Source organism: Penaeus vannamei, chromosome 17, assembly GCF_042767895.1.
Source record: "Penaeus vannamei isolate JL-2024 chromosome 17, ASM4276789v1, whole genome shotgun sequence".
NCBI lineage: Eukaryota > Metazoa > Arthropoda > Malacostraca > Decapoda > Penaeidae > Penaeus > Penaeus vannamei.
This window is the reverse complement of record NC_091565.1, coordinates 29,586,311-29,598,278: the sequence shown is the minus strand read 5'-3', so window position 1 is coordinate 29,598,278 and position 11,968 is coordinate 29,586,311. Positions and strand designations below refer to the sequence as shown.

At 35.7% G+C, this 11,968-nt stretch overlaps 2 protein-coding genes across 2 annotated transcripts in view; one reads left to right on the top strand and one right to left on the bottom strand.

Moving 5' to 3' along the window:
* The window catches only part of hiw (MYC binding protein highwire), a 169,007-nt gene that overhangs the window by 101,805 nt on the left and 55,234 nt on the right, over positions 1-11,968 (top strand). Inside the window, exons 30-36 of the mRNA XM_070132513.1 lie at positions 6,158-6,380; positions 6,662-6,844; positions 6,991-7,167; positions 7,463-7,669; positions 7,895-8,053; positions 8,643-8,874; positions 11,964-11,968. The exon at positions 11,964-11,968 is cut by the window's right edge and continues 142 nt beyond it. Of these exons, the coding sequence (XP_069988614.1) occupies positions 6,158-6,380; positions 6,662-6,844; positions 6,991-7,167; positions 7,463-7,669; positions 7,895-8,053; positions 8,643-8,874; positions 11,964-11,968 (1,186 nt within the window). The remainder of the gene's footprint in view (positions 1-6,157; positions 6,381-6,661; positions 6,845-6,990; positions 7,168-7,462; positions 7,670-7,894; positions 8,054-8,642; positions 8,875-11,963) is intronic.
* On the bottom strand, positions 2,327-4,560 carry LOC113828271 (uncharacterized; the record flags this gene model as incomplete). The annotated part of the gene is given in 3 exon segments (XM_070132173.1): positions 2,327-2,526; positions 2,764-2,894; positions 3,036-4,560. Coding segments are annotated over 3 exon segments (1,412 nt in total), but the record flags the coding sequence as incomplete, so codon positions are not given.

Sequence of the window (11,968 nt, the reverse complement as noted above, 5' to 3'; positions counted from 1 at the left end):
TTAAGGGGACCGTCCCGGAGAAGGGGGGGAGGGGGTTAAATTAGTTAAGCGTATAGTATAGGTACATGGATTGAGGAAACTACCAAACGAGTATTAACCGCCTGCTATGGCTCGTTGTCTTGCAGCCGGCGTGCGAGTCCCTCAGCACCCGGAGAGGTACGTCGCTATTGAGCGCCCAGGTACACCTATGTGGACTTTTGCTTGCGGCAATCGTGCATAAGGCATTTAATTATGACATTGCGCATAGATATGAGTTCGTGAATGTTCAAGGAACACTTTTATACCAATATCAGAAAAAAATTATATCACCGTGATTTATGACGAAATATTTTGTGAAATATATCTAAAAAAAAATGTATGTTTTGTGTCCTTTTACACACGAAATATGCTTTGATCGAGACTCCCTGGTAATATGTTTTAGTTTACGTGGTAATATATACGTATATCACATACGAAGCACTAATGTTTAAAAATAGCCTTATAAGGAAGGATTGAAATATTTCCGTTACATTTCGCTCAACGGTCGGTACATCACAGCAGGGGGCAATTTGAATTGATTTGAAATTGGCAGTTACCGTTGTAAAGACCAATTCAATACGAATGTTACCTAAATGTCGGATTTTTAAACTTCGGATGTATAAGCGAGATACAGATTATTTCATGTTGAAGATGATAGTACTCAGTAATACCTGCTCTGAAATAAAAACTATATGGAATTTTGAGCTCGGTTGTATGCGTAGTCTTCGTCTGGCGTTCAAAAAGCTATCGCATCCGTTTCGTGCGTTCCCGATAAAAATGAATATGTTTAGACGTTACCGTAAGTCTTAGGCACCATAAATTGGCAAATATCCCACAACACATAGGCGTCTGCATGATTTTATGCACTTCTTAGTAAAGATAATGGGTGCAAATGGCTAATCATAAACTTTACACTTGTTCTCCCTTGCAATCTGCTAATATTGACAATTATCAAAGAAAATGGGTATGAGAGGGATAACTAATAAATTTTATTATTTAGATATGAAAGTCAATGTAGGCCTACTAAATGATGATGATTAATCTTTTTAACTTTATGTGCGTGCGTTCACGTACATATGATCCTCCTCGAAAATTATAAACACCCAGTGACCATCTCCCCCTCCCCCCCCCCTGTGTGAGGCATGGGGAATATTCAACGACTTTCGTAAGTTCTCGAATTCAATGTACTAAATTCATATGCTTTTGAAATTCTCAAAATTGAACCACCATGTTGTATTCATGCCAGGACTTTATAATTAGAATGATTTTGTACTAATATTGCCATCCACAGTTCCCCATTTCTTCAAAAATAAAAAAATAAAATAAAAAAAAATGGAAAATAAAAAAAAATATTTTTTTTAAAAAAAGGTTTTTATCTGGTTTAGATTAGTTGTCTCTATGGTAAAATGCATTTATTAAGCTTTTCACACGAAAATATCAACTTTAATGAACAACGAAAAAAAAAAAAAAAAAAAAAGTGACATATCTTTACAGAATAGCGTCCCTATTGAACATGAAAATTCCTATTGACTTGGTAATCATTGCTTTGCAAAGTACACTAAATAAGCGTTTTTTTGATATATAATATCATTAGATTCAGAGAAAAATAACAGAGATAACGAACTTTGGCAAGGTGCCAAATACAAAACGCCGTAGCTCGGCTATTTTTTTATGACTCTTCGGTACTTCCCAACTCACGTAATTTTCATGCGATCCAAATGCAGTTTGTTGCTTTCACTAGAGCCTCGGCGTCCCATAGCCATGTAAAAGGCCGATTTTTGAATTTTTGCCTTAATCAAAAAATAATAATATTTTAATGCTGAAAAACGCATTCAAAAATAGTTCTCTATGTCAAGCTGTCCCCCGCCAAAAAAAAAAGGAAATTCAAAATTCGGCCTTTTACATGGCTATAGGCTAGAGTTGATCTAACACTAGCATTTTTGGGGGAATATTCTGTAAAGAGCTCTGATAGTTGGGATGTACCGAAGACATACCAAAAAAAATAGCGATTTTTTTCAACTTTTTGGGGGGTGCCCCCCCCCCAATGGGGAAGCAAAGTTAAAATTTATATATATAACGGAGTGCAATTCTTTACTCTATAGCATGCAAAAAGAATCAATCAGTTATCTCTAACCGATATTTTTTTATGATGTATAGAGTAGGGAAAGGTGGCCATTTTCCGGGACGGTCCCCTTAACTGATATTAGCTCAGATTTATTAGATTATATTCAGTGCTTTTGATTGGTATCTGTTTCTTTCTCTCTTTTATTGTTCTCTTATGATTCTTTTTAACTTCTCTGTCACTCACCTTGCTTTTGGACTGAAGGCAAGTGACCCCTTGCTGAGGTTGATCTTTTTGATGTCCTCAAACACTATTTTATGCAGTTCAAGGTGTTGACTGGCAAATGTGTCCTGAGGTATTGTTACTGTGTCAAATCCTTCAAGGTGTAGGAAAGTGGCATTTACAGGGATGAGCTCTTTCTTGAGAGTCAGGTGGTGTGATCCGCCCTAAAGGATTGTGTGAAATAAGTCCTGGCCATCTTTGTATGAAGATGCCTAATATCACATGTGTATATATAGATGCAGGAAAAATATATGTTGATATGAGTATAGATCAGCATGTTTTTTTCTCCCTCTCTCATTCTGAGAGTTCATAAGAAATTAGTATTTTTATATTTAATCAGTTTCTATTTTTAGAACTTGACTGCGAGATATTTTAGTACTTGAAAAATGGTCCATACTTACACCATAAACATGCTCATGCTTGCAGTAAACTTTTTTGTTGTCTGTGTCACAAAAGCAGACTAGACAGAGATTTCTTTTTCCCAAGGATCTAGAAGTTGCATTTTCTGGTAACTCATGGTTTTCATGGATATCTGTTTGATGCCAAATTAATTTTGTTATATCAATCCATATTCTAATCATAGTATTAAGTATTATAGTATTAAGAGCATAATGATGATCATTATCATTATTACAATATTTGTAATGATGAACTGATGTTAGAATGAACTTACCTTCAGGGTCAGTAAAAATGGATTCTTTGTAGTCTGGAGTAGTCATCTCAAGAGGCCTTCTGTCTTCTTCTGGGTCTTCTTGGTATGATTCAATGACCCCTTTATTGTTTTGTAGGTTAGAACCATTAGATGTTACTGAAGGAATGATAGGGTTTTCACCAAGCTCTCCACTCGTATTAGATTCTTCTTCATGTACTTTGGAGGTCTCTATCCTCTTTGTTGTGAAAGGCTTTTCTTCTGAGATAAAGGAGCTTGCATTGTGTATCTCAGGTGAGTTGGTTTTGTGATCTGAGTGGTTGGATTGGTCAGTAGGGCTTAAAGTCTCTGATAAGACTGCACGCTTATCATGTGGGTAAGGTGTATGACTTGGGTAACTGGCTTTATCGGAGGGTTTTACGGAACTTTTATCATTTTCCTCAAGTGAACTGGGTGTATGGCCTGAGTCTTTGGGTTGGTCTGAGGGTTTGGTAGACTCAGATAAATCTACATGCATATTATGTGCTGATGGTGTATAACCTGAATGACTGGCATTGTCATAGGTCCTTGAAGGTTCATTTATGTCATATGATTTAGTTGAGTTTTCTGAATCACTAGGTTGGTCAAAATCTCTTGAAGAATCAGATGAATTTAAATAAATTTCATGTGAGTTGAATTTGTGCTTAGAGTCACTGGGCTGGTCAAAGGCTCTAGACAGGTCAACAATTGTGGCATTAGTGTTTATGGATTCATCCTCTATTGGGCCTCTGTTGTTTATCCTTCGAGAGGGTAGAAAATTCATAATATTTACTGTATCCTCAATACTACTAGGAGTTGACAAATGAGTGTCATGATGGTTGGAATAATCATGGTGAGGCATTCTTTCAATACCAGGGACTATCTGGATGTCACTTGACATTGACATAGATGTATTGATGTTTTGGAGAGGTTCTGGCAGCAGTATTGTAGAATTATGCTGCCCTAGAGACTTGTTTTCACTTTGACTTTTGACATATCTGACTGGCTCTCTTTCAGAGGTCTCGTGGCCATGGATCTGGGCCAACAACCAGCCTATGAGAAAGAACACTTTCACTTTGTATTTCATGATTTGTAGATTAATATCAACAGTTGCAGTAATTCTGATAACCTGTTACAGTTTTATAGATAGTCACAGTGCACCTTGTTAATATTTCACTTCACTTCACAGTTATCACCAAATGTTTAAAAAGTGATATAAATGTGTGACCTTCTCATATGTCTGATGTCCTGAGGATGTCCTCTCTGTTAGTCCTCTCTGGCCTTAAGTCAGGAAATGATGTCATAAGTTAGTCATAGAACCTTTGTTCATGGTGATCTAACTGTAATTCTAAAGACTTCTCATTATGAGAATAGTCTTTTGAATTATTAAATAAAAAAATAGAAAAGGTTGTATATGTATTGGTATGATGGAGGATTTAAAAGAGTTGCTTGTTTTTCCCCTTTTACTTTTTGATCTTGAAACTAGTTACTTGAAACTTGTCTGTGCCTGATACCCAAAATGTTGAACATTCTCAGAACTGTAGGATGTTCTTGAAAGAAGGGAAATCTTCAATTTCTGTATTGCATTCATTTTTGGTTTCTTCATGAATGATGCTATCTAGTATTCTTAATAATGCTATGTAGTTGATTAGGTGACTGATGGAATCATGTTACAAACTTATATTTTATTATCTGCCTTTTTTGTTTAGTTAAGTATCTGAACTATTTACAAGTGAATTAATAAGGATTATGAATAACTGAACACTGATGACAAGAATATTTGTGTTTTATCATGTGATTGAATATCTTCTCTATTTAATTTAAAGATATATGGCATTTACAGATCATGTTAAACTGAACTGTTAACAGACTAATAGACATATTAGTACTTTATTGTCTTATTATTTGTACATTATTGCCTCACTGCACTAGGGTAGGTATCTTTTGGCTTGCATTTAGTCTAACTACTCTTGTTGTTGAACAAATTTGGTAAACATTATCAGGGAAAACATCAAAGAAAGTTGTGTAACAAAAGCAAAATAACTGATCAGATGTAAATGGTATTTTCATTGATTCTTAGAAATTAGATATTCGAAATAACTGTAACATATATATCATACAGATTTATTACATGGATATATTTTCATTTTCATTGAAGACAAGAATTGACAGTTGATGACATGTAGTATTGGCACCTCAGAGGAAGCTGAGGTGCCAGTTTTTTTTTTTTTTTTTTTTTTTTTTTCTCTTAAAGATAATTATGGTGTTTAAATATAAGACTTTGCATATTAGTGTTTAAAAGAGCCTAGTTGTGAACAGTTTGATATTTTATATTCTTGCTTAAGATATTGGGCAGTTGAGAAGCTGAAGCTGAAATCTTAATGATGAATGTTTAAAAGTTAGCCCAATTTGTCTCCTCATACTACTCCTTTTAAGTAAATACTATGTCAATGACAGTTATTCATATTGTACAAGGCTGTAAAGGAAAGTTAAACACTATATCCTACATTTAATTTGCTTTACCTTGGATTAGTATGAAAGAAGTGGAGAGGGAGGAGGGGAGAAAGGGAAGAAGAGAGAGGGAGGGAGGAAGGGAAGGAGAGTCAGGGAGAGAGAGAGGGAGGAAGGGAAGGAGAGAGAGGGAGGGAGGAAGGGAAGGAGAGACAGGAAGAGAAGGAGGGAGGAAGAGAAAGAGAGAGATGGAGGGAGGAAGGGAGGGAGGAAGGAAGGAAGGAGAGAGAGGGAACGAGGGAGGGAGGAAGGGAAGGAGAGAGGGAGGGAGGAAGGGAAGGTGAAAGAGGGAGGGAGGGAGGGAGAGGGATATAGGGGAATTCGCCATTGTATGTGGAAGTGAATATTATCATGTAAATCATGTTTGATGTATTTTCTCAAAGCACTAGAAGTACATTAAAGGACAGAAAATAAAGATAACCTTTAAATATTTTTTTTTCATGCCATCATTTTATTGACAATAATTCTTTTAAAAATCATAACATGAATTTTTGTAATTGAGATGGTACAAACATCCTTAGATGTTCCAATTTATATTAGTTCTATGTTAAACAAATTTCAGAAGAAAAAAAAAAATTGCTCCAAAATATTCTAGCACCTCCCAAATTTCTCCACAGTTGTCACTCAAATGAGAGGCTGTTTCTGCGGGATTTTGTGTCCTGCGCAGGAGGGACGAGTGGAGGGCGCTTGGCGAGGTGGCTGCAACCTGACTCTTATGTTGACGTTCGGGCGTGTGAGGTTCTCTACAGCCGCGATGACATGCGTGCAGGCTGGCCAGCTATTGTCACCATCCTCACCAGGGACCAATATAGTGAGGTGGTCCATGTTCCTTCACTCAAGGTCAGTTTGGAGGTTATGTCAGACAGGAGTGATATTTGTGATTTTGATTATTTTCATTAAATCCAGAGCTTTGTTTGGGCAAGACTATAAGATGGAATTCAGGTTCTGATTCATTCAGAATTGTTATTGGTCATAACATGTTATATGGACATGGAAAATCTTTGATTCTCGTTGGACTTACATGTCTTATAAAAAGTATGATCGAAGTAGTGAAAAAAGCATTAGTGAAACCTTAAAAAACAATATTGTGGAAAAGTTACATTGTAATTCATCTATTTCAGGTTGAAGTTGTGGCAGTTCCTGTGAGCACAGGGGAGGAAGGTGGCCAGGGGAAGCTCCGAAGAATAAGTCAGCATGTCCCTGATAATATGACCTTTGGTGGACACCCTCAGCCCTCACTGGATGTGCCATATCAAGTATCCATCAAGGACAAGATGTGTTATTGTGCAATTACAATGATAAAGGTACAGCCTGCATGCTGTTCAAGAGCCTTAGTTAGATTTGACAAGAATGGCTTTTGCATTATCAAATAAGTCTTATAACCTTTCACCAAGGACCATCTTAATGTTTAGTGTTTGAGCTGTAAAAACAATTTACCTTTCTTCTGCAGGCCTATGAAAACTATTCCTTTGAAGAGCTCCGTTATATGTCCCCTGCTATGCGGAGACCAACAGAAAACATGTTAGTGCGAAGTAATAATGATGGCACATACTCCTGCAACTGGACACCAGGAGCTACAGGATGGTATTCTCTTCATGTGACTATTGATGGATATCAGTTAGAAGAGGTTTGTTCCAGTGTCCTACCAAGTTTCTCCTATGTGTCTTTCTTTCTCTTATTTGACTTTAAGCTCATTTTCATGGATCTCTTCTCATCTTGCCCCTATTCTTTTCTCTTTACCACTATCCTCTCATGATAGTTTACAAAAATGTTATTTACTGAAGATATTCTTGGTCTTTGACCATACTTGGGATGTTTGACTTTACTGTTTTTTGTTTTTGTTTTTGTTTTGTAATGCTTGACTGTTTTGACTATTTTTGATCATGTTATTTGACCGTAACTACATGTTTTTCATCTCTTAGACTTTCAAGATGGAAGTCAAGGAGCCACCACAAGGTGTTACTCCACCAGTCCAGAGCACCATCAGGAGGTCATCACAGCAGCCTTCCCGACTAAGAAAGTTTGTGCTGCAGAACAGTGCTGGCCTGAGAATACGCACTCACCCATCTTTGCAAAGTGAACAGATTGGGGTTGTTCACGTCAATGGAACAATAGCCTTTGTGGATGAGGTTTGTATTATGCTTGTATCAGCAGATGTACTTTTATTTTATATTTTATAGGTGAGAAGAAATGTAAGCTTTATGAAAAAAAATAGCATTGCTTTGGATATTGTAATTGTTTTCCATGTATATTATTATTTTTTATGACTGTAAATAACTAGATAGAAATGCAGTGGCATCACTTTCATTAATATATTCATCTTCTTTGATATTGTACCCAAAATGAATTCACAGGTCCACAACAGTGATGGGGTGTGGCTCCGCCTAAGCCCAGAGAGCATCAGGCAGTACTGCACCAATGGTTACTCAGAGGCTTGGTGTCTGCAATATAACCAACACCTCGGGAAGACTCTCCTTGTTCCACTGGATCACCCAAAGACAATTCTGGATCAGGTAGATTTATCTTTTTGGGGGTTCAATAAGCAACTGCAAGACTAAATGCTGTAAAAGTTGAATAGGCTTGATGTCAAGGTAGATTTTTTTTTCATATCAGAATCAAGAGACAATGTTTTTATTTAATTTTCTTCAGTATTGAACTGTTGTGAAGCAAAAGGAATCTCCACTAACAGTATTGTCTGAACAGATCATTATATTTAACCCATTATCCACAGTATTAAAAATAGGCTCATGACCAGCAATGCAGGGTTGTTAGCCGGTATTGGCAGTTTCCCCTGTTTACACCTGGCTCATTCAATAATTCAGGAACAATATTTGGCACCAAATAGCTAGTAGTTCAGTTTCATAAACTGAATTTTTAAAATATTTTAAGTGTTTGCATCCAATAATGAGACAAAACAAAAGATGTCACTACTAGTGGAGAAAGGTGAGCTCCATCTGATGAGCCATTGGCACAGAGTATGTCATTATGTTGTGCCACCTTCGATTTAGGCCCTGTTTTGCCTTGGCATTACACTTGATGCTAACCGTGAACAAAGAGTTAACCAGTAATCTTAAAAAGCTCAAATTAGTTATTAATCAACAGGTGATTACTGACACCATAAGCCGCCGCCGGGATCTTAGCCCACGTCGAGAGACATCCCTGGGCATAGAGGGCAGTGAGGGGGTCAGTGGGGGTGCAGGAGTATACACAGTTGTCAAGTGTGGAGCCTCAGGACACAATATCCGCAGTCAGCCTAGCCTCAAAGCACCCCCTGTGGGAATGCTTGTCCTAGGGAACTCTGTCACCGCTGATTGTGATGTGAAGAATGGCGATGGTGAGTTTTATGTTCTTGTATTGGAAGAATGTATTTATTTATGCATATTTTCTTCCCTTTTTTAGATTATGTTAATGCTATAGGATAGATGGTAATATTGCTTTGTTGGTAATACTCCCATGTGCCTTTGGTTTGTGTACATGATGGTACTTATGCTGTTCAGGTTCTATAAGAATATATATAGATATAGATATGTAGATATATGTTTAAACAGAATTTCTTAACAACTACTTCTTGTTAAAAGTTTAAGAGCCAGATACTACCACCTGTCCCAGATAACCTCCCTCATTTAAAAAGGTATGCTACCCAATTGATATTAATAGAGATAATTGTGTAAATAATTTGTAGATAGAAACCACAAGAAAACGTTTATAACAACCTCTCTTTTCGCTTCTTTTCTCTGAAGCAGGAACTGTTTAGTTCAGTAATTTAAAAAATATTAAACCATTTCTAGATAAATTCAAGAAATGCTTTAGAAGTCTTAGGTATAAACATATTTTTAAATAACTTTCTGTGCATTGTTTTGGATATTAAAGAACATAGATGTCAAAAACACCTATAAGGCATGTGTGTTTAATGCCTTTATTATTTGTTTTTCCATCCCTGTCTTAAAAGTAGTGTGGAGGATTACATATTTTTTATTTGCCAATAATAAGGTAATAGGAAAAAATGGGTAGTATAAAGTGCAAGAAATATATATATATACTTCTGGAAAGTAAGGGCATCTCATCTGTTAAGAGGTAGTGGGAGATAAATTGCTGAGAACCTTTCGTATGTATTACAATTAGGATATTAATGGATAAAAGAATATATTTATTGATTAAGGCTAGGCATTTGTTAGAACATTAGATCTGTAGGCAATGGAAAAGTTAAAGGGGAAAATGATATGCACCTCCAAGGACACCTACAGGGACAGTATAAGGCTGCACTATTTCTGACGACAGAAAGAAGAATCTTAATTTTACAATTTGCCCAAAATATGCATCATAATTAAGCAACCTTAACAGAAAGGCTAGAGGCCAAAAGTGATAAATGATTCAGTCCTTGACTGAGCACAAGCCCATAACTATCACAGATTTTAGATTACTGATTATACAAAATGTAACTTAGTGCCCAAAGTGGCAGATTATTAGAGAAAGAAGTCTTGCAGTTACAGTTGCTGTCTCTAACTTAGAAGAGAAGAAAATGATAAATTTATACTATTTCTTTGAATCAAAGACACGTAAGTAAGAATTAAACTCGGTACCATACTAACGACTGTTAGAGGAAGAGCTAATGTTTCTGCATGATCTCATTTATTGCACTTAGCCAGAGCACAAGCTCTTCAATTTATAGGTAAGCTTTGCTACAGAATTTCCAAGGTTGGTAGTTTTACTCACCATTAATTCATGAACACATTTGTTATAGATAATGGCTTTAACATCAAACAATTCTGCGTCATTAGCTTATTACATTAATTGTCTGAGATGTATGTATAGTAATACAGTATAGAAAATGGTCTAGAATTAAATGAAGAAAAATGAATGCAAATAGTAAAGAGCCCTGGCCAGATGATTACCAGAGAACTAATGACAGGATTGAAAAATCTTGCTTAGATTATTGTCAGACCTTAAAAAGCACCATCATGCTGTGAATTAAGTCACTTGATTTTGCTTAGCACATGCATAGATGACTGAAATTGCTTTTAGTATCATGTGCACAGATTTTCTGATCTTTTTCAATATTGATATTATCTCTCATTCTCTCCTTCTATCTTTTCCTTCTTTCTTTGTTTTCAGAAAGTGTGTATAATTTTTGTAATTAACTTTTTCTTGTTTATTATATATGGATAATGTTGATATGCTGAACACCATCCTGAAAATAACAGGAAGGTTGTACATCATTTAAATGTATTTCTCTTTTTAAGATGATAATAATGAGAGTAACATTTTGTTATTCCTTTCTATATTTGTAACAGTTATAGGAAAATACCAAAAATTTCAGGAAATTCCACATATTCTTTCTTATTATTTTCTTATATTATGAATTTAATTTTTTATGCATTCATTTATTTCTGCTGCCATTATTGTACTTCATTATTCAGTCTACTTTGTCTCTTTCATTTACTTTGTCATTCAGTTACTGCAGTCCAATTTTCTCTCCACACCTTCAGAGAGCCTTGTGGAATCATCTGCTGTTTTCTGCACGTCTCATTTCCTCTGTCTCTCTGATCTTCCATTCATCTGTCTCTTTTGCTTTTACTAACATCTGATATTGCATTATTATTTGTTTCTTCTCCTAGTCTGCTTTTCCTTCTTGTGAGTCTGCATTCCCAATTTATTTTATTTATTTCTCTCTTAGGTTTTTCATTCATCTTTCACTTGAGAATCAAATATGTATGTGTGAATAAATCTGTTACCCCATAATGGTTAATGTATGATTTGTTTTCTGTTACTTCATGCAGCTTTTCTAAAGGCTGTGCATTCCTTGATCATAATCTTTCTTGATACAAAAAGAAAAAGTATAATCCCCCCAAAAAAAATATTTGGCCTATATTATATGTTTTTTTAGTATTCAGCGCTTTATAAAGTAAAAGCAATGATATGAAGAGGATTTTTCCCTCCAGATACTCTTTGTTTTGAGCTATTGTTGCATTTTTGTTCTTTAATACCTATTATATATATATTTCTCTTCACTTTTCTCTTTTTTTTTCGTTTTCTTTTTCCTGTAATAATAATAAATCAAAAGATTTCTGTTTGTCATAGACTCATGGCTTGTCATTTGTAATCTGCTTGTTCATTATTGAAAGGTTGTACATTGACTTGATAATGTATTATGTTGTATTTGCTACAGCACAAATGTAGTAATTTTATGTACATTAGTTGTTTTCCTAAATATGCAATGTCTGTGAGCCCAAATACCCATTTTGCCAAATAGAAACCTTTTCATTTTTTCTATAATCTGTCCAAATCATTCAGATTTTAGCCTTCTGATGTGATTTTGCTAGTTGTTAAGGATCCGTCTGAACATGTACTTAAACCTTCCTGCGGGAGGCATGGGGACATCCGTGGTATTAACAAGTGTGCGTATCCCCTCCCAATCCCTCTCAGGCACT